At 37.2% G+C, this 27,195-nt stretch overlaps 1 protein-coding gene across 1 annotated transcript; it reads left to right on the top strand.

Annotated features, from left to right (window-relative positions):
• The first annotated feature begins 1,773 nt into the window (after window positions 1-1,773).
• LOC139965788 (protein VAC14 homolog) lies at window positions 1,774-27,195 on the top strand. The gene is made up of 18 exons (XM_071968490.1): window positions 1,774-2,527; window positions 3,235-3,338; window positions 3,707-3,857; window positions 6,727-6,894; window positions 10,661-10,723; window positions 11,493-11,600; window positions 12,950-13,059; window positions 13,341-13,447; window positions 14,557-14,700; window positions 15,871-16,054; window positions 17,797-17,932; window positions 18,080-18,145; window positions 18,571-18,794; window positions 19,819-19,993; window positions 20,844-20,962; window positions 21,178-21,257; window positions 22,223-22,382; window positions 23,669-27,195. Exons 1-18 carry the CDS (start codon window positions 2,450-2,452, stop codon window positions 23,829-23,831), a joined length of 2,340 nt encoding a protein of 779 aa, XP_071824591.1. The 5' UTR covers window positions 1,774-2,449; the 3' UTR covers window positions 23,832-27,195.

The raw sequence follows: 27,195 nt of genomic DNA, 5'->3' as shown, positions 1-27,195 counted from the left end.
GTGGGTAAATTGTAACATGTTCAAATTGATATTATGCATATTTAGAAGGGAGCGGGGCTTAAGTTTATTTTCACTAAAATATATTTTAGTGAAAATAAACTTAAGCTTGTAAACACGTTAACTGAACAACGAGAAGTTGGATTAAAGTCATACTTGATACATATATGCGCCATACTGAGTAGAAGAACCCTATTGATTGTGGTGCTCATCTCATGAATAATAATGAGGTCACGGGGTCAACGTAAAAATCTTCAAATGCTAATAATTTATTAGGAATTTATAATTTATTTATACTTAATATTAATATGTTGGTAGATATCGAGTACATAGTGATATATGTTCAAGTTGATATTATGCACATTTATTAGGGGCAGGGCTTAAGTTTTTTTCACTAAACATGGTAATCCGAACAACGACAAGTTAGATTGAATTCATACTTGGTACATACATGTGCCATAGTGAGTAGATGAACCCTATTAATTCTGGTGCTCATCTCATGAATAATAATGAGGTCACAGGGTCAAATGTAAACATTTTCAGAATTGAATCATACTTTGTGTGAAGGTGTTGCCAGATAACGGGTACATTATAATGTATGTTCAATGTGATATTAAAGCTTGGGATTATAATCTCAATTCCAAGGAATCACAATAAGCCCACTGGCTTTTTTTGGAGGTCATTTTGGGTCATCATAGGTCAAATTGTGAAAACCTTGTAAACATGATATCTTGATATTGGAACCTTGGGCAGAACTAATATTTGGTATGAAGGAGTACAATGTGGCGTCGGTCCCTGTGAACAAACCTAACAACTGCAAAGTAACTCGAATGACAGACAAACGCAATGGCAACTGTATAATGTAAATTTCAATCTTGGTCTGCTTTGGAATGTAGCACGCTATGCTTTTATATTGAATGAATAACATATGCAAATTAAGGCATTCTTATTCGAATGTCCAAAGAACCTTATCATGCAAACTTCGTACTTGACATAGAACATTCATTACAGGAAGTTTTCGTATTTTGGGGTCAAATTGCGAAAACTCTATATAATAGACGCATTTTGATGAAATTCTAAGTACTTGGACAACTTAGCAAGCATTCTGAAAGTGTTTGGTTTCACAGGTAAATGAACATGAAGAGTATATAAGCCTAAGTAAAGCTTTGGAAGAGCACTTACCCGGATTACATCACAGACCGCCCGCTGTGATCCATCTTGCTGGAGTAGTTGAAGGTTTAGTCAGTCAAAATAGGTTACATTCAATCAACCTACCTCGATTTAGGGGCAAGATACTGACTGAGATGGGGTTTTCAATTAGCAATGTGGATACTTTTCGCATCAATACAAGTTTCACATTATTTTTAATTCAAACAACAGGGCAACGACGTTAACAAAAAGAGAATTTTGTAAATACTTTGGTTCTCCCTGCTGATGTAATGACTGATATGGAGCTTTTTTTTACTTTCTAATTGATTGAACAATAAGGACTTACGTGACTTGGTATATGAAACATGAAAATGGGAACGGCAGATTCAACCCTGACTAGCCTTCGTTATGTTGCCTAGCAGACAGCATTTTAATTGTCCAGTTTGTGGTCACCGCCTATTTATTTTTCTCACCCTGACCCGCTGTACAATACCTCCTTATCGTTCTCAAAGGAACCGGACACGCTTCGATTACTTCCTATGTATCGTCGTTCAGTTATAAAAAGTAAGTTTCTCTGCAACCTTTTGTTTCTTGTTCATTGGTATTCGCATTAATCCCATGCCAGATTAAAATGCCTTCCCGGAAATAATATTATTTCGCAAAAGTGGTACACCATAGGGCTAGGCCTACATCTCGAGCTAGTAGTACTAGTAGTACTCGAGTTGAAACGTGCACCTAGGCTAAAATGTTCAAAGAAGGAACACAAGGGCGTTTCTTTACTGGCTGGAACAGTGTTTACTCTGGTATTAACAGCTAGCGGTCGGGCATTAAATATATCATGTAGGGAATAGCCTCTGTGAAACCGTTATTACACGAATATTTCAATTCTTATTAGGCCTACCTGAGAATAAAATTACAAAGCCTTCCTTGGCTAGGAGTATATCCAAAACTTTTGTGCTTTGCTATTTGCATAGGAAACTAGATATTTACTAACTTAAATGTTCCTTTAACTGAATAAAATTGAGGTAGTTCTATAGAAATGCAAATAGAGACAGGATTAATGCATTAGTAAGCTTGAAACTAAAGATTACCCTACAAATACTAGTCATGAGCTAATTTAGATTGCAGGCCTTATGGAGATCAAACATATTTGACCAATTTTAGAATCGAATTAGGCTACTGACAAGACCTTAACCACTTGGCTCATCAGTCCTCCTAATAAATAAAAGGGATTCGTAGTTCAATCCTTACCTTCACTTTTTTGGAATATAACTACCAGCTAAGTTATTGGAAGCTGAGCAGCATGGCCAGTTTTAAAGAAGCGGAACATGGAAAACACAAAGATGCCTTCTTAAGCAAAAAGTCTTTTTCAAAGCATCAGGTAAGAGTTCCTTATTGCCAACTATAGAGTGGCTACTGGTATCACAATTATTCTTATTTATATCAATTGACAAATGAGATAACATTTCACAGTCCTGTATGTTTAGTGCTTAATTAGCCTATAGTTGTGTAAAATTACAATTTGATGAGAATGGCTGTATTTATCTTTATTTTTCCTTTTATTGCAAGAGTAGAAGAGAAACACTATAAAACAGATTTTTAGGGTTTGATGGGCAAATTTCCAAGCCTAGATAAAAGTACTAAAAATCAGATTGCAATTGATGGTTCTGAGATTCTCACCAGGAATTTTTCACCATGTACTGTAAAGTGGCATGAGCAAGTAGTCAGTGATTCCATTTCAGTTCCAGAGGAACCTTTCTTTGTCCCTAGTACAAATTGTCATAAATTGTTGATTGTCACAATTAAAATGCAAATTTATGGAAAACATTCAAAAGTAACATTCAACTTTGACATCAAGATTTCAAAAAGACTTAAATAGTTTAGGTAATGTGGTAGTCAGTATTGACAAGAGTAAAAATTGACAAACAGTCAATATTAACTGTAAAAATTGTAGACTCTGGCAGAAGGAGTGTTTACCAAACATATCGCTGACAAAGAGGGTAAACTTTCTAAATTTCTTTCATCAATCACACTGACTACAGTACTTCAATAAACAAATTTTTGTTACCTTTGATTTTTTTGTTCTAGAAAATGGCAGACAAAGATTATGGACCTCTTCCTCAGTCCATTGCAAGAGCTCTGAGTGACCGGTTATATGAAAAGAGGAAAGGAGCTGCTTTAGAGATTGAAAAGTGAGCAAAAAGCTTTTATCGTAATCTAATACTCTTGTAAATATGTTTGAAGTAATTGGGACTATGTTTTGATTGTGCAATTTTCAGTATGATTAGTGTTGTCTTTTCTTAATAACAGAAAAGTACTACAAACTTTGTACAATGGTGCTATATATCTTTGCGTTTTCACAATGTGGTCAATTTGGCTGATTCTTTCGGCTATGAATTAATTGTCCCCGGCCTGCACCATGGGTGGGATTTTATGGTTGTCAGAAGACGAGTCCTAAAACTCAACTCCTCAATATATGACACACTGAATCAAAATTAAATTTAATAAAATAATATTTGTCGCTTATTGAAAATGAAACTTCCTGGTCCTATTTTCTTAGACTCATCAGGGACTTGGCCAACAACAAGAACTTCAGCGATGTGGAAAAGATAATCAAAGTCCTGGACAAGGATTTTGTGTCCTCCTCCAATCCAAATGCTAAAAGAGGTGGTGTAATAGGACTGGCAGCAACCTCCATTGGCCTTGGAAGAGTAATGACATCACTTGTTTTGTTTAGAGATTTTAGTTACGTAACAATATTGTGACAAACTCTACCTTTAATTCAGTTTTGTTAATTGTGTCACAAATGGTCGAGTGTTTATTTCTGATACTTTTCTCTGTGGAAATGAGTCGTCTAGACTTAAAACTGCTTCAAAATAGATTTGAAATCAAAGAGAGAATGAAACTCAAAATGAAATAAAACTGTTAGCAAACTGCTTATCCACTAGAGAGCCTGTGTAATAGAATGTGTAAAAGTAAGTTGGCCTGACGTTTCGATCCTAGCAGGATCTTCTTCAGAGGCTAAATGACAAGTTACAGTAACAGAGGGGACAAAAACACGCACAGAATACAGACAGGTTAATGAGCACGGTGAACACAATGAGATGGATGAAAGGGGATTATAAGTAGAAAGCAACAGGAGAAGAGGAGAGGAAGGAGATAAACTGTGGAGGGACAAAGAGAGGATTAAAGGCACGGGGTGAGGAATAAACTGGAGAGGGACAAAGACAGAAAGGTGTGAAGAAAAATGGAGGGGAAGAGAGCTATGAGAGGAAGAGTGAAAGGGGGGGGGGGGAAGGGAGAAAGGGGAGAAGGAGTAGGGAACAGAGGAAAGTTAGTCATGTCCTTCCTGAATGTTCAGCCCATGAGGTTGAATGGTACGAAGGCGTTGCATCCAGAGCCTCTCTCTGCTGATACGTACTAGGTCAGGACGGCTACCTAAGGATTCAATCCCCTGTAGGGACATGTCGTTAATGGTATGGTTGGGAAGGTTAAAATGTTCTCCAACTGGGGTCTCAGTCTTCATGGTGTTGACTGTGGATCTGTGACCATAGAAACGCTTCTTGAGGGTGGTTTTGGTTTCGCCAACATACTGGATGCCGCAAACTCTACAAGAGATCAGATAGATGACATTGGTGGTAGTGCAAGTGATGTGACCCTTAGTCTTGTGTGTGAGTTGCATGCTGTGGCTGGTGATGGAATTGGATTCAACAATGTGGTGGCTGCAGACGATGCATCTCGAAGTACGATCACATTTGAAGGTACCATGCTGAATGGGTGTGGGGTTAGAAGTTAGAGGTGGAACAGCAGCACGTACAAGAAGGTCTCGTAGGTTGCGTGGTCGTCTGTAGGCGATGATGGGTTTTTCAGGGACGGCTCGTTGGAGTCTATCTGAAGTGAGGAGAATGTTGTGGTTGTTAGAGGTGATTTTCTGAAGGGGAGGAAGATTTGGGTGGAAAGTAACAACGAGGGGCAGCTTGTTGTCGCAATCTCGTCCCTTTTTGTCCTTCACTGCCAAAGTAGATGATCTGGAAAGGGAGCGGACTCTCTGAATGGCTTCACGCACCCTTCTGGCACTATGGCCCCTGGCAATAAGGTGTTTTTCCAAAGCATCTGTATGGCGAATGAAAGAGGAATTGTTAGAGCAAATGCGACGAAGACGTAGTGCTTGACTGTAGGCAATTCCAGACTTGCAGTGACGGGGATGGCAGCTTGAAGAATGGAGATACTGGTGTGTGTCTGTGGGCTTGGTGTATAAGTCTGTGGAGAGAGAACCGTGTTCCTTGCGAACAGTCACATCGAGAAAGTTAACCTGTTGGTGAGAGTAATCAGAGGTGAATTTGATGGTGCTGTGGAAAGAATTGATATGATTGATGAAGGTGAGCAGGCTATCCTCATCACTGGTCCAAATGAAGAAGATGTCATCGATGTAGCGCCACCAGATAAGGGGACGACAGGGAGCCGTACTGAGCATGCGTTCTTCAAGGCTAGACATAAACAGGCATGCATAGGAAGGAGCCATCCTGGTTCCCATGGCTGTCCCGTGTCTTTGAAGGTAATGCTTGTCCATGAACGTGAAGTTGTTTTTGGTGAGAACCTGTTGCATGAGAGCTTTGATGTCAGAGATGGGTGGACAAGGGTGGACCTTCTTAGACAGGGCTGCACACGTGGCTGCGATACCTTCAGCATGAGGGATGTTAGTGTACAGAGAAGTGACGTCGAAAGTACCGATGATGGCTGTACTGGGGATTTGGTTTTTGATATCTTCAAGTTTCCTGAGGAAATCTGGAGTGTCATGGATATAAGAATTAATCTGAGGAACAAGAGGTTTGATGAAGTGGTCCACAAACAAGGATATCTTCTCGGTGGGGGACCTTTAATCCTCTCTTTGTCCCTCCACAGTTTATCTCCTTCCTCTCCTCTTCTCCTGTTGCTTTCTACTTATAATCCCCTTTCATCCATCTCATTGTGTTCACCGTGCTCATTAACCTGTCTGTATTCTGTGCGTGTTTTTGTCCCCTCTGTTACTGTAACTTGTCATTTAGCCTCTGAAGAAGATCCTGCTAGGATCGAAACGTCAGGCCAACTTACTTTTACACAGAGAATGAAACTGTTAGCAAACTGTTTTGTATCTACTGCAAAGAGGTTCTGAAGGTAAATATGTAAAGGGCTTGATGTTTGGATCCTAGCAGGATTTTCTTCAGAGGCTGTCTAAAGAAGATCCTGCTAGGATCAAAACATCATGTTCTCTATCTTTTACATATCAAAATAATAATATGACATATCCAAACAGACTTGTCTAACAAGAATACTGTTGTTTTTGTTCGTTTGTGTACATGATGCAGATTTTGTCATTGTGTTACAGCTTTATGCATTGAAATAAATGCCTTTCGAGATCAAACTGTTGTCCTACACTAAAGACTAAAAAGCAGGCTACAAACATGATTATTTTGGTTTTTATAATATTATATTTCTCACCTTAAATATCTATAGATTTTCAAAACTATTTATGGGCAGTTCTGAATTGCTTCTTATTGTTCTGTAAGTTTGGTTAATAACAACTGTTTGATTTTGTTAAAGGATTCACCACTTCCTCCCTACACCATCCTGAAACCAGTACTTAGATGTTTTAATGACAACAATAGCCAAACCAGATATTCGGCTTGTGAAGCACTGTACAACATCATCAAAATGACCCGAGGTACCATTCTGGTTCATCTCAACGAGATCATTGACATCCTTGGTCGGGTAAGATAAATCACTTTTTCTTCAGTTCAATCATGTGATTGCTTTTTGCAGCAATGTTGTAAATTTCCCTCGCCATCAATTATGCTCTAAGAGAAACTGCTTTGTGTGTAAACTAATATCATCAAGATACTTCTTGTCTTTAACAAAAGTCTGTTACTTTTCCAAGACAGAAATAAAAACATTTAACATTTCAGCCTGCTTTGTGAGTCAGGACTGGAGTCACTGAATTTTCTAGTGGCTGGGAACAAATTTGTCGAGTTTATCCCCATGGAGGTAATACAATGACTCTAGTCAGCAACCCAACTAGAGTCAGGGAAATTACTGGAAGGTACTCTACTCGATCTTAAAACTGAAAGTGGATTGTTACAACTCTGTCACATTGTCATAGTAGAGGCTAATTAACCTACTTTGTTTATGTTTAAAGAGTCAGTAATGAAGGGACATTTGTGTTGTTAAAGATCTGAGAGTAACTTTAGGGTATAATGGTAGGAAAATGATGGGAACAGAGAATGAAGGGGGAAGGGTAATGCCAAAGGAATATTGGTGGGTGAGAGGAAGAAATTTAATGAGGTAGGTGGGGTGGGGTAGGTTTAAGGGAAGGGAGATGGGGATGAATAGAGGAGTTGGCTTACTGTGCATGTCTACTCATATCAAATGCAAATTATCACAGAACATTACACTGCTATATTTCATGGCAACCATTTTGATCTTTCAGCTTGTGAAGAACTCTTTATTGGCAAAATAAGCTTTTAAATTTACAAGGTCTTGACTCAATTAGTCTGATAAAGGTTTCAAAGATATTTTATGATTGATAAAAACGAAAGAAAATCAAGAGATATCCTATTGAAATATTCTGCAAGGTACCCAGATAATTTTCAAGTTTTTTCAAGTTTTAAATCCTTTGCACGAAGTGCTGACTTCAGTTTTTTCTTTAACGAGCCTTTGTTGTTGTAACTGTTAAAGGAAAACTGTTATCAAACGAAACAGAAACAAGCTTTATTAAGTGTCAGCTATTCAAGAAGTTGTTTAGATTGTAGTGGCATAGTCAGCATCTAAAACACTGCAAAGTACTTTCAGTTGTGCTATTTGTACTTTCAGTTGTGCTATTTTGTAATCTGTTCTACAGAGCAAATTGCTATAAAAAACAAACAGCTAGGGTCTCTCCAGCATTTTGTTAGTATCTATCAGTACTATTTGTATGTTTTGAAAACTAGTTTTGATCGATTTCTTGCCGGTGGTGAAGTTACTGTATGCAATGGTGTTGGCATTTGTGTGTGTGTGTGTGTGTATGCCATGGTGATGGCATGTGTGCGTTTGTTTTGTATTCTGACCAAGGACTTGAACAAAAGAATTTCAGGTCCTCGGTTGTGATTTCTAAAGAATCACCACGTCCTCGGAAGAATTCTATTGTATGGGGTATTGTTAAGGTTAGGGTATGTGGATTTGAACAATGGAAAATACAATGGGGTCCTCGGTCTGAATGTAATACAAACATGTGTGTGTGTGTGTGTGTGTGTAAGTGACAGCTGCCAGTACACACGGTAACTCAAATAAATTCATGATGTATTAACTTCATACTTGGTATGTGGATCCGTCTTAATGAGTACAAGAATCCTACACTTTTCTGTGAAGGTCAAAAGTAATTTGAGGTCAACAGATGTCAAATTCTGAAACTTTGTAAGCACGAGTACTCAAAAGCACATCTTTGTTGAACTTCATACTTGGTATGTACATCAAGCTTTAAGAGTACAAGAACCCACTCGGGATGGTTGGTGGCAGAGCTGATTTGCGAGGTCAAAATTGGTAAAAGAAAATGTCCATTTGCTCATACATAGAACATCTATCTGTCTATATTTCTCGTAGGAAAACAGTTCGTTCTGGCTATTGAAACATTTTGGAATAAAAATTGATATTGCTAAATCTTTAGCAGTGATTTAGTCGATGCCTACAAGTGAGTGCTACAAATATGAGGTGGATGGAAATCTCTGATCTTTTGTGATTAACACTTAATGCTATGACAAATTTAACTCACATGCTCTACATTAGTCAGATAGTTAAGTGGAATTGTTGAGCAAATTGAATCGCAAAGTCTTTAAGCTTTCTGGTTTGATTAATTATTATGTTATAAGTTTCTCTCTTGAGTAACTTAACTACTACTGGCTTAACTTTGTAAATATTTAGTGTATTTCACTTATTTGTATTGTGTATATTGCATCTTCAGTCATATATTCTGGTCCAAAATAATTTGAATGCTGACACTAGAGAGCAAAAACAAGAAACAAAATAAGTAAAAGGAAAGGAAAATAACCTGCTTACTTTTGTAAAATTTAACATTGCAGTTTGTGTTGAGTTTGCTTCAGTTTGGTTATGCTGTACTGGACTGTTACAAGTAAGACCAAGAACTTAAAAGCAAGATTTGTTACTCTAATCCACCAAAGTTTCACCAGGAATCAAATAATTAGTTCGACGGAATAGATTGGAAATTTTGGAGACATACAATTTTAGAATGTAGTAAATAATAAATTAGAAAACTAGAATTATAGTAGGGCCAAAAAGGCAAACTTAATAGGGCTCTCTCACGATCCAGTTTATCGCTCATTAAAAATTCAATTGGTGAAAAGCTATCTCGGAGTGCCCCAGTTTGATCAACAGCAATTCTCCTTTGAAATCACATATTCTTGATCCAGTGCCAACAACAATGTCTAAGCAGTGAATGTATGGATTTGTACTTTATATATGTTGTTGGGAGATTTTCCTGAACTATGTCAAACAGGCATTTTATGTCCACTCCTGGAAAAAGTGTGATCTTAATAGCACTGTTTTTAGAAGTTATCGACCTATGTCCAATGTAAAATTTCTTTCTAAGCATATTGAGATTTCTTTTGACTGGTGTATCTAGAAAACGCTGCCTCTTGATTGTGGTGTCCCAAATAATTTTAGGGCCGGTTCTGTTTAGTTTATACTCTGAACCCCTGGAGGATATCATACTCTGTCATTGTTTGAAGTACATGCTATATGTCGATGATGCCCGGTTGTATGTAACTTTAATGGGAAGTTTAACTTGTGTTGCCATGATCGAATTGTGTGTTAAAGGTGGATGCATAATAATATGCTTGTGAATGTCTAAACAACTGAGATGGTGAATTTGAAGATTTGCAATGTTCTTGAAATGCTGAAAATTGGTCCATGCTTTTGTTACATTTTTTCGTTTAAATATTACTGCAATGGTGTTCTGTTTGGTCTCCCAGCCTGTGAAATCAACAAACTCCAACTCATTCAGAATTAATCACTATGGCCTAATAAACATGATCTGATTGCTCCAGCATTGAGAGTGCTGCATTGGCTGCCAATTCTACAGATAACCATTTCCAAATTGTATGCTTTGTTATTATTTGTTTTAACCTTGTTTATATTAGTTTCATTAATTTTTGTTGATTGATTTATTTTCTGATTTTGCTTTGACTTTGTTATTCTTTATTACCTTATATGTATCTTATACAGGTACTTTTTAAGATCTAATCCCATGTCAAGTACTTTGAAGGGCTATATAAATATGTATATATTATTAACAACAAATCTGCAAGCAAATGAAGCTCATTTGCTGTGTTTTTCTTAAATCCTACCATCAAAGTAACATGGAAATGAAACATGAGAAGTTTTGTTACTCTAATAATGAATTCTACATATTTTGTCATGATTAGTTTTGTGGCTAGATGTATTAGTTTGTTGCTTCGTCTTTGTAATTTCTATCTCTTATTCTTTGTAGCTCGTCATTGACAATGATTTGAATGTTCGTAATGGTGTGGAACCGTTGGACAAACTAGTAAAGGTTCGTAATTTTCATCATTGTACATACTGCTGATCACTTTACTTATTTTTGATGTTATGCAAAATGTTTCAATGTACTTGTTCATGTATTCAGAAATGAAGTCTGTCCCATTTATCACCTCCTCCCATTGTTTCTCTGTTCCCCACCTCTTCTCCCCCTGCCTCAATAAGCTGTCTGTCCCATTCATCACCTCCCATTGTTTCTCTGTTCCCCACCTCTCCCCCTGCCTCAATAAGCTGTCTGTCTCATTTATCACCTTCTCCCATTGTTTCTCTGTTCCCCACCTCTTCTCCCCTGCCTCAATAAGCTGTCTGTTCCATTTATCACCTCTCATTGTTTCTATGTTCCCCACCTCTCCCCCTGTCTCAATAAACTGCATATCTGTGACAGTCCAGTCCAGTCCAGTGATGTGGAATTGAAAGAACTGTTACCCTTCCAAAGAAAGTTTGCACATTTATGTCTTTGCTTTTAATTCCTCCTTTTGCCATTACCACTCCCCACTTCCCACCCAAACTCAATTTTTTTAAATCTATATCTAATACTGACAAACTCACACTTTAAGTAACATCCTAACTTCTGATTCCAGCATTTCCCCTTGTTTCATCTCCAGCTTCCCCTTCATTCTTTGTGTATTTGCAGAAAATGGCCAGTTCAGCAATGTGAAAAGAAATCGTGAATAATAATTTCTGAGAAATTGAATCTTTACAGACTGTCATACTTGCCATTTCTACACATAATTTGTATCATCTAACATGCTTGATCTCCAAAGGATATCGTGGCCGAGTCACGGAGCTTTGACTTGGAATCTTTTATCGCCTTTCTACGGAAAAATATTTATGCCAAACAGTCGGTTTCGAGGCAGTTCATTCTCTCGTGGGTGAGTCAGGATGTAGAGAATCTTTTATTTGTTACTTTCTGAGCTTTTGGGGACTCTTTATTCATATCTAAGTCAAATAAATGTATTGGTAAAGCCATATATCTGTTAGTATATACTGTAAGTCCATGACTGCATAAGTATATATGACTGCATGATGACTGCATGATGACGGCATGGTGACTGCATGATGACGGCATGGTGACGGCATGGTGACGGCATGGTGACGGCATGATGACTGCATGATGACGGCATGGTGACGGCATGGTGACTGCATGGTGACTGCATGGTGACGGCATGGTGACGGCATGGTGACGGCATGGTGACGGCATGGTGACGGCATGGTGACGGCATGGTGACGGCATGGTGACTGGATGGTGACTGCATGGTGACTGCATGATGACTGCATGATGACTGCATGATGACTGCATGACTGAGCTATGATAGAAATGGCAATTTCCCATAGACCGATTATGATTATAATTTTACCAGACATGTAATTTCCATGTTATTTATCGTTAGGGGTGACCTGTATAAAATCAAATCTTCCTTTTCAAGTCCACCAATAGCCGGATGCTCATTGACATATTGAAACTTGCTATTGTGTTGTTGTTGTGCTCTAACGAAAGTGACTGCAGCAAATATGCAAATAAAACTCTCACAAGTGGATGCCTTATTGTAGCAAATTGTTTAATTTCAACTTGCAATAAGAACTGTTCAATAAAATGTAAAGTTTCCTTGAACATTCTAATAAAATCTAAATATGCTTACTACCATTCCTCTCTTGATTTGCAAAAGAAGAAAAGATGTATGAATACATAATAATTTCAACAGTAATGAGAAAAATGCATCAATAAACCCCTATAGTGTCTGTCAAGAGACCCGAGAGGTCTCTTGTTGGGTTGTGAAGGGAAAGGGAGGGGTAGGGTAGGGGAGGGGAGTAATTTATCAGAAATCTAATATTTTCCAGTATTATATTGTCAAGTGAAAATTCAGATTCTTCCGAGTGGCTAAGCAAAATGTAAACATGAAATGACGAGGTGGGGAGTAGCAGAGAATAACAAAATTTGTTCTGTATTGTTTCTGTATTGTTTCTTTATTGTGTTATACTCTCCATTGGTGTATATATTCCGGTCCTTATTGAGGGGTGGGGTTGCACTGTGTTCTTTCTTTATTGTGTTATACTCTCCGTTGGTGTATATACTCCGGTGTTGTTGATCCACCTGACTTTTGAAGTAGCCCTTTTAATTTCATAGACTTTAGCAAGAAAATTGAGAAATCATTGATTCTGGTTTTGGTGTCCATTTTTTCTTATATGACCATTTGTGGTGTTTCATACTTTTCACTTTTAGATTACCACATTGGACTCTCTTCCAGATATTGACTTGGTTACTTTCTTACCTGAATTATTGGATGGCCTGTTCACTGTGCTCGGCGATCCGTCACCAGCTGTTAAGAAAATGTGCGTATCAAAAATCTTAAAAATGCTTGAAGAAACCCTAAACTCTCTTGAAAATGAATTGTTCAATCTGGAGGTTGCTGTACAGTGAATTTGTGAGATGTGGGCTAAAATCCTTCTCCCCTCCACCCCATACCCCCCAAACAAAAAATATTGTTGTCGTCTTCATCATTATCATCATCATTATCATCTCAGGCCCTGGTTATTTCGTAAGCAAACATTGTTGCTAATCAATGTCCACCATTTTGTATTTATTTTTTATGTCACTTTCATTTCTCTGGCAGGTGTGAATTTTGTCTTGGAAACTTTCTGCAGCAGATACGAAAGAATCCAAGCAAAGCAGAATTTTCATCGATGGTGAACATTCTGATACAGCACAGCAAATCACAAGGTTTGTTTCTAAGATCTCTCTGTTTGAAATGAGCATCATACTACCAAATAGTTCATCAATTTGGAAATAATCCGTGATTGTAACCAGTAGTGAAAAAAACAAACCCCAAAACAAACTAAAGATTAAAAATCAAGTGACTTGGATAAGGTTTTCAAAGTTTTTCCCCTCCCCCCCCATGGTGGCATCACAGTGACTGAAGACCATGACTCAACTCGATCGTGAAAATGACTCAACCATTAAATGAAGTGACTCTGTAATAAAATGACTTTTTATTTGTTCAAACTGACCAAAAGACCATTGTTACATCACATGTAAAATGGTATACATGAATGACAATTCAACCCTAGTGTTTGCCTTCAATTACTTAGATAATCCTAAATGAATTATGATAAGTGTACATGACCTGATAGGGGGAATTTATTATTTTTTTATTAGAATGCTAAGCAGCTGTAAGTATCTGTACTTTGCACATCTGTTGTATTCACTAGTTTCTTGCCTTGATCCATTGATATCTTGTACACCATCCACATAATAGTAATTTGTTTGCTATCTGCTGCATTCTTGTATTAGTGTGTCTTATACTTTAGCATAGTTGGATTGCTCAGCAATAGTGTATCTGAATATTTATTATGTTGTTGTCATACTTGATTCTTTCCTCCTCCTCCTCCTCCTCCTCCTCCTCCTCCTCCTCCTCCTCCTCCTCCTCCTCCTCCTCCTCCTCCTCCTCCTCCTCCTCCTCCTCCTCCTCCTCCTCCTCCTCCTCCTCCTCCTCCTCCTCCTCCTCCCCCTCCTCCTCCCCCTCCTCCTCCCCCTCCTCCCCCTCCTCCCCCTCCTCCTCCTCCTCCTCCTCCTCCTCCTTCTCCTCCTCCTCCTCCTCCTCCCCCCTCCCCTTGCCCTCTCCCTAACTCTAACCACCCCCATTCCCTGTGTGTCCTACCCTATCATCCCCTCTCCTTGTTTGTCCTTTACCTAAGTTTTCATAGCATTTTGAAGCTTACTTTGACTACTGCTGCTGCATGGTTGATAAAGCATTCAGCTTTTGTTTAAGTTCCCTATTAAGTGATGATTGGGCTGCCTTGTAATACTAATGTTTCTTATATTTTTGATAGATCCAGTTATACAACTAACAGCACTGGCATGGATGGCAGAGTTCTTAAATCTAGCTGGGAGACAGCTTCTTCCCTTTACTGCTGGCATCATGGGACAGACATTACCATGCATCTCATATCAAGATTCCCGGAAACATGATATCCTTTAACAAATTAATATAATTAAAATAAACATCATATTTGAGTGACCATAAATAAACTGGTGGCATGTTTATAAATATATTCCCCATTTTGGCTGTATTATAAACTCTGGTAACTAGATTAATCTTCTGTGTCAACTCTACAAGGCTTCCTTTTCTCCAAAAAATTTGGACTTTATAAAGTATTAAGGGGTGGATAACTCAATTTGTATAACACAGGTTAGTATTAAATCCTTAGGTTGCTGGTTCGAAGTTTGTTTTAGCCCAACATTTCTTGCGCTTTTCCAAATGGTACATTTGGCTTTTAATTATCCCCAACAGTTAATCACTATACCTTCAGCCTCAATTCTTATATTCAAAGTAGGATGTACATCTGCGATGGAAGTGTGATAGGTCTATGGTAGAGTGTTGTAGCTTACAGTCTTTGTTATGACTTTAATCATATGCTGTGACATAATAATGGTGCATATTAACAGTATAAATCACACAGTTCAAAATTTTCTTCAAGAGGAATACTGCTGCTTATCTTCTATATATTAAACCAATGACTTAAGGTACAAAGTTGATTTTGATAAGTCATAGACTCTTACAAACCAATGCTATCACTCCAGGTAGTTTTTCTAGACCACTTAAATTTTCTGAGAAAATAACCCTATAAAGATGTGAGGCCCATCAGTTTAAGTGGCTGGACAGCTTAGTCTACAAACTTAGTCTCACAGACAGACTGTTAGGTCAGTTCATCAGATGCAACACAAACCTCTTTAAGAAACAAGACTTTTAATGGAGTCATATAAAATATTATAATGCATTAGAAGTTTGTCAAGGACTAATTTTTTTCATCGTCATCCATTGGTGCCCTTTGTTGTTTAAATATGAAGTTTAAAGAAATTGTTTTGGTTGAGTTATTGGAATCACTAAATACACGGGTTCATATTAATTTGTTAGACATTGCACCGAGGACATGATGATATCATTAGTTGAGCCTTAAAGGAGCATTTAAGCATTATTAAAGGTGAATGTACTGAAGATAGGAATTGCTGTAAAAATGTTATTAGCACTTAAGTTTTCTTTGTTGTCAGGCTATGGCATATCACAAATAAAAATCAGCCTAAAAGTCAACCTTTAAAAACAGATATTTATTAGAAGTCTTTAACCAAGAAAATGTCACATATCCGAGAGGTAGCCAAGACGGTGAATGAGAGATTAATGGATCTCATCACCAAAAGTGATGATGAGGCGGGTACTGCAATAGAGGTTCCCAAAGAGAAGAAAACTGATGAAGGTAAACATAAAAAAGACAAAACAGGGGGAGACCAGAAGAAGACTACTGAAGATGACAAACAAACTACTAGTGAAGAGTAAGTCAGAATTTTAAGACATTCCAAATAAACTTGGTCAAAGCAGTAATTTTATTTGTGCAGAGCAATTCTGTTCCTTTGGTTGTAACTTATGTTCTTGATAATTTACATTAAGGTGCTGGATAATTTACTTAATTGGAATTCTTACATACCCAGACCTACTTTACTGAGACTGTCTTAGCTCAGGCATTTCACTCGGAAACAGAAAAAAAACAAAAAAAAACAAAAAGGGGGAAGGGGGGGGGGTAAATTTTTTGATAAATATATGACAGGATTAGGTACGTAGGTAATCTGTAGTGGATCACATTTCATTCACCTATGTTGATTTGGAGGTGTCCAAGTCAACTGCACGGTATGCAATAATGGAATGGTCCTCGACATTTGACCTCACTTCTTGGTACATATACAAGCCTGCGCTATTTGCACGTTCTCTCCAACAAGCGCCGTGAATTAGATAAGACCAGAAAATTAAGATACGAACTCCTTAGCATTTTATTTAACCTTAAGATTGCGCTTCTTTAGAATTATTCCAAAGGCGTTTAAGCGTATATTTACCAGCTATTTCATTAGTGCGTTATTCTGAGCTCAGAATTAGCTTAGTCGCGAGTTCTATCTGTATTTCGCTAGCCATTTTATACCACTCGCGCACGTGCCAACTAGGCCGAGTTTTATTGCACACGGTATCAGTTTAGGGAATATTTATTCATAGCAGTCCGTATACCCGTACTCGTATACTATTATTACTATAAGTTTATATTAGGCGTGTTTACCGTAGCGTCGTCATTTCATTAGGCGCGCGGTAGTCAAGCATATTGTATAGGTCCATCATCAATTACATTTCTTAAGTAATCAAAGGTGTGCCCGTGTTACACTCTGCCTTCGGTTGTGGTCGATTTGCTGGCGGAAGTAACTCTGCTCGTTCTGAAGCCACAGTCGTTGCGTAGATCACCAGCACACCTTCACACATTACTTTAGAGCCTTGCCTAGCTTTGTTGTCAGCACATTGCATGCAACAGCCATTTGCTACCAAAGTTAGCTAAAAGTACTAGGAAATTAATTAGGGACCAGTTAGTGATGCAGTGACAGGTGAAGGGAGGATTTTTATTTAAGGAAGTAAGTACTCTTTTTTTATAAAGTTTACCACCAAATTTCCTTTAAAAATCAAAGTGATATTTCAGTCTATTTTTTCAATAAATTTCTGTTGTGTAATCAAGATGAAGAATAAAAGCATTCATTGGCTGAATTGGGGCTGGAGAGTTGGGAATTGGAGGGAAGGGCTATTAGAAAATGTGGCATGTGGTAATATGTGATACACCACCCCTGCCTCTCCCTCCTTCCCCCTCCTTCCCCTCCCCCTCCCTCCCTTGCTCCCTCTTTCTCCCTCCCTCCCCTCCCTCCCCTCCCTCCCTCTCCCTCCCTCCTTCCCCTCCCTCTCCCTCCTTCCCCTCCTTCCCCTCCTTCCCCTCCTTCCCCTCCTTCCCCTCCTTCCCCTCCTTCCCCTCCTTCCCCTCCTCCCCCTCCCTGTCCTTCCTTCCCCTCCCTCCCCCTCCTTCCCCTCCCTCCCCTCCCTCTCCCTCCTTCCTCGCCCTCCCCCTCCTTCTCCCTCCCTCCCCCTCCTTCTCCCTCTCTCCCCCTCCCTAAAATAATTTTTTAATACAGTGATTTGAGAAGAGCTCATATGTGAGTATTACTAAATCTAGTCACTTTATCATTTTAAAGTTTAGTTTTCATTTTTCAAACAGCCAACCAGAGGAGCCAAGGCTTTGTATTAGGAGTTTGGTAAAAGTGCTCACAGAGTACATCCATCGCAAGGAAATGGGGACCAAAATAGCGGTACTCGACTGGATTAAGCATCTCCTTGAAAAGACACCGAATATGGTAAGATGACAAAATGATAAATGTACTCATCACTTTCACATAACAAAGAAAAATATTCTAAAGTTTGGAGTAGGTATTTGTGCAATAATGTTTGTCTTCTGAGGATTTTTAATATTGAACCAATTATTTCTTTTTGTTTTATTCCAGATCTTTCAACACATGAGTGATATCTTCCCAGAATTATCAAAAACTCTTTGTGATGAGACAGATGAGGTAAAAATATCTCTAATAGTCTTGTCATGATGTGTTTCATCCCCCTCCTCCCTCTTTCATCCTCACTTCTCGCCCCTCTCCCCTCCCCTCACCTCTCTTCCCCTCTCCTCTACTACTCTTGTCAACCCTCTTCTCACCCTCTTACAATCTCCTCCATCACTTTCCCAATACAATTTACAAGTTATGCACACAGTTAAATAGCCATTCATTAGATAGGGAAGACATATTTTCAGCTAGAGTGGTGTAACAATTTAATGGCCAGTATTATGCAGTAATGGCTGTTTTCGTAGTTGTTATTAATTGTGCTATTTGTGGAGACAGGAGTGCAAGCTCAGCTCATCTTGGCTGTTTCGAATGAAATGTTGATTATTATTCGAAAAGCTTCTTATCTGTTCAATTCGTGTTGTTTTACTGCAAACCATTAGGTCGTGCTATATGACCTTGAAGTTATAGCAATGATCGTCCAATCAGAGGCCGGTCCATCTGAAAGAAGTACCTCATATTTCAGTATAGAAATTGGCAAGGGAAAACCTGCACTGGCTGCAGAACACGGCATGAACGTTTACTTCACCCACTGCATGAACAACCTGTTGGAGACCTTTGCAGGCAATGCAGACTTGTTGAAAACTAAAGGTTCTTTCATCATCAGGTGAGATGTGTAAAAGTACTTAATGAGGTATGATTAGATCTGTACAAACAGGAAGTTTATGATCAAAGTTTGTTTGGTCAAGCATGATGTGAATTGATATGTAAAAACAGGTCCTTGGCAGCCTCGTGAATTTATTTGAGAAAGACATCCTCATATTAATCGTAGGATTGTTATTCCTTTCAAGGCACTCACATTGATGATCTATTTGCAGTAACACAATCATTTAACATATACATAGAGAGGGTAGTTAATAAACTTGTTTTTCAAATATTTGGTGTAGCATTATTGTAGCCACGTATGGCTGGTTAACACTCTCAGTTTCATTTGGTCATAAATCTTACTAATGTGAGTGTTTTGGTCTGTTATAATGACCAAACAAACTCATTAAATGCTATATTTGCACATGTGTGGAAAAACAGACATTGCCAAACTTTGACAAGAAGTAGCAAATTACTGACATTTCTTTTGCAGTCTGAATTAGAAACTGTAAATGGCCCTGTGGAAGCTTTATAGTACTTAACCTTTTTTTAAGTATCATTTCTTTTATTAATCTTTTTTTTTAGCTTAACTCTGAAGTGAAATATTCCTATAAACATGAACCCTGGACATATTTGGTACATGGAAGCAAATGCACAGACACCTACTGATTGGATTAATTGTTTTAAGGTTTCATTAATAATTAATAACATTGTAGCATTTGAAGCAACAAAAAATAGCATGTTAAAGGTTTGGATTTAGTCCTGGTTGTTGGCTAACATACGATGGGTTTTTCATCCAGGAAGTTTCACTGTTATTCCACTGTATGAAACAGTGTTCGTAATGGTAAAGCCAATCCAATATGAGGTAAGCCTTTTATTTGGTTGCCACACAACCTGAAGTTTAAGATTTAAGCACACTCAGCAGTCCCCACATACATATATTGTTTGTGTATCAATTTTATAAGAGCTGTTTACATGTCCATAGCAGGCAGAGTATTGCAATAATATGTTTGTGTTTTTTCAATTTTCTTTACATTATTCTGTAGGCAGCTGTGCTTATTCCTGAATGCAGAACATATTTACCGATCTTTATCTGAAATATTATTGGAAACTCACGAGTTAAAGTTTTCCACGGAGATGGTTCAGCTACTCAACGAGATCCTACTGACGTCCAGCGAATTGTTTGAACTACGTAACCAGCTCAAAGATTTAGCTACGGAGGTAATCAAAATGTCAGAAAGATTCTTCAAATAGCAAACCATAGCAAGAGATGTTTTAGTTTTTTCTGCAACTCTGCGAAGTCTGTTTCCGCTGGTCTAAACTTGAAATTTAAACAAAAGGATGTTTTCATCCGAAAGCTGTTGAATGCTTTCCTTAGTTGATAGCTGGTAGTGGTTTTGAAAGAGGACTAATACATAATTTTAGAGACTCTTTCATTCAAAAATTACAATAAAGAAATGTAACCAATAGGAACAGATATTTCATTGCGATTGACGTAAAAGCAGCCGATTGGGACAATTTAAATATGCTAATACCACTCAATACTCTCCTCCCAAATCATGCTTCAAGGCACTTGTACTGACAGTATGAACAGTTCCTAATTTTTATTCTGATTCTAATGCTAATACCACTGGATAGTCTCCTCCCATATCATGCTTTAAAGCACTTGTACCGACAGTATGAACAGTTCTTAATCATTTAAAAAAAAACACAAAAAAATATGATAAAAACTGATCATTTCTTTAACATGCACATTTTTTGTTATGTTTTATATTTTAAGGTGAATTTTTTGTATTTTTGGCTACATTGGTTTATAGGATCCTGATAAACGTTTTGAATGTGTTTATTGTTGTTAAGACTATCCTCAGAAAGGTCTCAATGTGTCAATAAAAACATGGAAAATTACATTTCAGTCAGATCAGATCTGTAATCAGTTTCTTGTGGTTATTGTTTGGTTTGAGATCAGTTGCCCATAGAAACCAAGAGATAATAAGAAAAGTAAAAATAACCAAAATGTTTGAAAAGCAAAAAAAAATAAGTTAATAAATTAGGACTTATTTTCTCTTTACAGAAGAGTTGTTCATTGTTCTGCTGCCTCTATAAGACCTGGTGTCACAGTCCTGTTGCCACGGTTTCACTGTGTCTCCTATCACATTGCCATCAACATGCCAGTCACCTGATCAATAAATTGTATCCTTTTGTGACAAATATTATGAAAGGTTTATTTATTTAGTTTTCTTTGAAAGAGCAGAACAATTATTGGTTCTTTTGTGGGCATTAACAATTGTTTTTTATATTTTCCAGTAGGTTTTCTGTTTTATATTTCATCAGTTTTATTAGTGTTTATTATTTGATCATACAGGTTTGTTTCTTTAGACTTATTCTCCTTGACCTTTTTCTCTCAGTGGAGATCTTGAAGTCACTCTTGACTTTTTAACAGAAGTTGATAAACTAGTCCAATTGATTGAAAGTCCAATATTTACATGTAAGTATACACATAATCAATTTTTTTTCATCTTTGGTTTTCAAATGTTTTGCACACACAATATCATTGGCTCTCTCTTAATACCTACTACTGATATAATTGTCAAATAACAGAGCCCTATCAGTTTCTGTTGGATAAAAGAATATTTCGTGTTCCTTATTTTTTATTAGATAGCAGCGTTAAGTGTAATATTACTTATAATTTATGCTTTATGCTTTATTCTTATTCCTGACACTGTTCGCAAACATGTATGTAAATGATAGCCAATTGTATCTGCCGTTTAATCTAAACTTCCAAATGATGAATCAAGAGCTGATTATTCTGCTGGTTATCCGGCTGGTTATCTAGTTGAATTGTATACGGTGAGAGATCACATGCTGGCAAAACAAAATAAAGTTAAGCAATTAAAAGACTGAATTGTTATTAGACAATACAAGACAAATTTAAAGATAATCGTAACAACAGCGGGGTGTTTGCATTTCAGGCCCGCTGTATCAATTTCAGTCTCGGTGCAAAATTGATAATACCATGGCATAGACACACCACATAAAATAGGTGGGTTAGGCTGCATGCTTCCAATGCATAATATTGACAATACCATGGCATAGACACACCACATAAAATAGGTGGGTTAGGCTGCATGCTTACAATGCATAATATTGACAATACCATGGCATAGACACACCACATAAAATAGGTGGGTTAGGCTGCATGCTTACAATGCATAATATTGACAGTACCATGGCATTGAAGTACCACATGAAAGAGGTGTGTCAGGCTGCATGCTTGCAATGCATAATGTTCATAGATTACGTAAGTTCTGTCCGATGTATCTGTTTCAACTATTGTTCATGCATTTTTCTTGTCAAGAATGGATAATGGGATAATGGGAACTTTATGGCATATGTCAGGGGCATTGATCCAAGAAGGCAGAGGGTTAGTTAAATTATCAATTTTCTTTTTAGATCTGAGACTCCAACTTTTGGAAGGTGACCAGAATCCATATCTGGTAAAGAGCTTGTATGGCATTCTAATGCTTCTTCCTCAAAGTAAAACGTTTGACCTGTTACACAAGAGATTGTCCTGTGTACCAAACCTGCCCTTAATGCCAATCAAAGATGGAAAGTGAGTTACTATTTGTTTTTAAAATGATAAAACTTGGAAATGTTATGGTACGATTGTGTTTAGTTCCATTTAACAGTAAAGAAGAGTTCAACCATCAAAAGAAGTAACAGTTTTAATGGGAAAGCTTTGGAGATAACTATTAAACTGATTTTTAAAACCAAATTATGGTAGTTAATGTTTATTACATGTTGCCAAAGTAAAGACTGTTTTATTGGGTGTGTCTCCTCTATTTGTGTCTTTGAGGCACTTTGTTGGAAAGTAAATTTCCAGTACTTCAGACGGATTATTATTTCTTGCGATGTAAAATGAGTCTAACCTATTTCTAAGATTATTGAACTTTTTGTGTCTTTCCCTTGTTTATACATATGGGGTCCATTTTGCATTCATTTGACATGGACTCCTGCCTACACAACAAACATGGACTCCTGCTGAGGAAACATGTTCATGGCATTTCAAATGTGCTGAATACACCTTTAAAAACATGCATATGCATGTGCACTTTATGTTAATTAAAATCATGTGCTTTATTTATTACATCATGTATGTATACAGTTGTATTTATTAGAGACATTAGGTTCTTGATCAGTGAATGTTTGTGTTTGTTGCTGCAAGGATGAAAATAAATCGCCGCTTTGAGTTTCAGTGAAGAAAGACAAAGCTGAAGGAAATATTCTGAGTAGCGAAAATGTTTTAATTTAATTATTGAATAACTTGATCAATTCCTGAAGGTCTGTCAGCTGAAATGTTGAGGCTTGCTGAATGACTTGGGAAAATCTTGGAGAAATTTGCTTTCGATTCTCAAATGCAGTTTTTCAAGATAATTTAATGCATGAGAAGTTGATACGTTTTTTACCAAAAAGTGAACTTTTAGTGATATCATAGAAAGGACATTGACTTCTTCTTCAATATTTGCTGCCAAGTTTTGACCTCAGAATTTGTATGCAAATAGAATATGAATACATTGCATCGTTGTTGCTGTTGCATAAACTGTACAACCTTTATGAGTCGAGTTAAAACTCTGCCGAATCTAAGGGTCAAACAGCAGAATGAAAAGTAGAGAAAAACAAATCATTTGTTTGTCAGTATGCTTCTGCTTGCATCAAGTTGACTTAAGACTACAGTCTGTCTTGGCATATATATATATATTTGCTCTTAGGTGAAAACACAACAAAACTTCCCATTCTGAGCCCAGCACCTTCCATCTGTCTGTGCCCCCCCCCCCCCCCCCTAGACTGTTTATCGTTGCAACAAGAAAGATAATTATTGTTTGTCATTTGTGTTTTCAGTAAAAAGCCATCTCAATTGGACAAGAGGCCTCACGTTAAGTCGATAAACTGGACAGAACTTTCGGACCACTTTGACATCATCCAGGTGAAACATTTGAAGGTGAAACGAATAAGACAGCGAGCAATGCATGAAAGAAAGAAACAGCTTGGAATCAAGTCCTGACAGTCGAAACAAGTAACGCTTTCTTCTGACCAAGGTATGATCCACAATGGCCAAATGCAGTTGTACATCAGGAGTTTTCCTCGTTGCCGTGGGAGCTACAAGGACGATTCCATCACAATGCCACCCAAGAAATGTCAAAACTTGCCAAAGTGAAATTACACAATTTACACTTTTTTATTCAACTTTTTGCACTAATACCTCAGAATAATATGATGTATGTTCTCAGGAGTCATCATGTAAGAGATCATGTCTTCGATCGTGAAACTCTTTCAGGTGTAATTGGGTGGAATTCCTTTTGCCTGAGTGTAATAAATTCAACACAGAATGGAGCTGGACTTAAATAGCAGTGGTTAGTGTAATGTAAGTATTTACAATACTAAGCAAACCTGATGAGTAGCAGTTCCCTCAGAAAGCTATACTTGTAGCAAGTTTCACTGGGTTTGGGTTAGCCCATCGATTTAACCTTCACATTTTATGAAGAACTTGCTACAGCACCAAAGAAAATTGTGTTTCTTTGCAAGTAAGGAATCTGCCGGTCACCTCCATGCTAAAGGTATCTATGTGAAATAAGTAGAGTCTGTTGTATAATTAGTTATAGTCCAGTGTGTCAGTAGCTCCTTGGTCAGTAAGGAATCTGCCAGTCACTTCCATGCTAAAGGTATCTCTGTGACATTAGTACAGTCTGTTGCATAATTAGTTATAGTCCAGTGTGTCAGTAGCTAACTGGTCAGTAAGGAATCTGCCGGTCACTTCCATGCTAAAGGTATCTCTGTGACATTAGTACAGTCTGTTGCATAATTAGTTATAGTCCAGTGTGTCAGTAGCTAACTGGTCAGTAAGGAATCTGCCGGTCACTTCCATGCTAAAGGTATCTCTGTGACATTAGTACAGTCTGTTGCATAATTAGTTATAGTCCAGTGTGTCAGTAGCTAACTGGTCAGTAAGGAATCTGCCGGTCACCTCCATGCTAAAGGTATCTATGTGAAATTAGTAGAGTCTGTTGTATAATTAGTTATAGTCCAGTGTGTCAGTAGCTAACTGGTCAGTAAGGAATCTGCCGGTCACTTCCATGCTAAAGGTATCTCTGTGACATTAGTACAGTCTGTTGCATAATTAGTTATAGTCCAGTGTGTCAGTAGCTAACTGGTCAGTAAGGAATCTGCCGGTCACCTCCATGCTATAGGTATCTCTGTGACATTAGTACAGTCTGTTGCATAATTAGTTATAGTCCAGTGTGTTAGTAGCTAACTGGTCAGTAAGGAATCTGCCGTTCACCTCCATGCTAAAGGTATCTATGTGAAATTAGTAGTCTGTTGTATAATTAGTTATAGTCCAGTGTGTTAGTAGCTAACTGGTCAGTGAGGAATCTGCCGGTCACTTCCATGCTAAAGGTATCTATGTGAAATAAGTAGAGTCTGTTGTATAATTAGTTATAGTCCAGTGTGTCAGTAGCTAACTGGTCAGTAAGGAATCTGCCGGTCACTTCCATGCTAAAGGCTGTGACATTAGTACAGTTATAGTCCAGTGTGTCAGTAGCTAACTGGTCAGTGCTGATGTTGCTATCTGATATTAATTTGGATGATCAGCATCTGTCTTTACCTCCTTCACTAGCTTTGCTGGAGGGAATTTGAGAAAGTCGGTATTAAAGTTCGAAGGTGACTGTAAGACTATATAAACCCATTTAGTCTTCATTGTAAATACTTTATGAAGAATAAACTTAAACATCTGGTATACACCTATTTCTTTTGATGTGTGCAAATGTGGAAATTTTTGCTGCTAATATCATCGTTCTATCTAATGCATCAACATACATCGACGGTACTTCCATGAATAGCATAACAAGATATTATAAGATTGTACATCATACTCTATATGTGATATCTAGGACTGATCTGTAAACATTGATGTAAGCCATTCCATTAATCTATCTGTTGTCAGTTCTGGTGTCGTTGTTACACTTTAAAACAACGAGACATTATCTATGTTATTATTTTCTAAGTTAAATGTGAGGTAAATGTGTCTTTTAGTTATTTAACAGAAGCTTCAAAGTGGAACAATATTATCAAGTAGCCAACCATGGACAAAGATCATAACAATGCCAACTCACACCAAACATTTCACAAAATTGGATTTGCTATTTATTCCATTGCCCATATATATATTATGTTTACACTTCATGACGGTCTTCTTGTTTATCACGTTGTCATAGAGACACATTTTCAGTAAAGTCATCTTCACCACTACCTAATAATAAATACTTCACTTTGTCTCTACTTCAAACAGTTTTGCAATGAATCTTTCTCCTTCAGAACACAGTTCTTTCTAATAATCTGAACTTTTTTTGTAATTTGTTTTTGGTACTTACCATATTTGTTAACCATATATAAAATATTTCTAAGTTATCATTTGGATTTAAAGATTAATTTTTCATAAAATGCAGACTGTGTTAAAAAGTTTCATATCTAAATAAAATAAAGTATATATATTTTGTATTAAGCAGGTTTGTAACTTTATGAAAATATTAAAGAAAGTTCCAGAGGGAAATTCTTTTCTATTTTTCATGTGGTAAATTCCTGAAATTAATTAGTAGTCAGTCATTCATAGTTTATATGTCTATGGGGGAAATCTTTGCAGCAATATTTCTAAATTATAGGATGATTTAACAATTCACTAGGAAATCATCTTATTATCACAATAATGCACAAATTTCATGGGTACATTTGAAGGAAAACGTGTTTCCATGAAATAAAATACAAAAAACAAAACATTGTAACAATTCATTTCCTTTGTGTTGTATCCTTCACAAGCAAGAACAATTATTCCTACGGATATTTACAAGTGATTAATGTGGATAATTGAATGAGGAAATTGCAAATAAAACTCTGAATTGGCAAAAATATGTCTATCTACAAGAAAATTCAACCAACAGTAATGTTATTGCTGTTGCTCAGTTCTATTAACATTTCATAAGTACATTCTTTGGAGGAGTATCGCTAAAGATATACAGGTGGCAAACATTGTGATACTGATGTGAAAAGAAATATTCTACAGTAAAAACCTAAGTTTGATATCTTGTCCATAACTCAAGATGATTCATTGATTGAATGGCAGATACTCTGATTGGCTAAGCCCTGGAACAGATTGCAGTCAGGATCTGTGGTGTCATCTCGGCAACTGTTATTCTTCAAAAGGACATGTTATTCTTCATGTTTATTTTATCCTTGAAACTTGGTACATTTGGAATATTTGTTTAGCTGTAAAGGCTCTCAATAGTTACAATTTCATCAAAGTACAATCGGGTTTGTAGAAAGATTGATTTCCCTCTGTAAACAAATCAGTAAAATATTATAAAGTAAAAAAAAAA

This window comes from Apostichopus japonicus, chromosome 3 (assembly GCF_037975245.1).
Source record: "Apostichopus japonicus isolate 1M-3 chromosome 3, ASM3797524v1, whole genome shotgun sequence".
NCBI lineage: Eukaryota > Metazoa > Echinodermata > Holothuroidea > Aspidochirotida > Stichopodidae > Apostichopus > Apostichopus japonicus.
Note: the sequence above shows the minus strand (reverse complement) of the source record. Positions and strands in the feature narration are given on the sequence as shown.

What these genes read in the sequence shown, in the direction of transcription:
- LOC139965788 (XM_071968490.1), top strand. Translation starts at nt 2,450, where the DNA reads ATGGCCAGTTTTAAAGAAGCGGAACATGGAAAACACAAAGATGCCTTC. An exon ending in TCATTGACATCCTTGGTCGG is followed by an intron (nt 6,895 to 10,660) that starts GTAAGATAAATC and finishes TATTCTTTGTAG; the next exon opens with CTCGTCATTGACAATGATTT. An exon ending in TCACCAGCTGTTAAGAAAAT is followed by an intron (nt 13,060 to 13,340) that starts GTGCGTATCAAA and finishes TTTCTCTGGCAG; the next exon opens with GTGTGAATTTTGTCTTGGAA.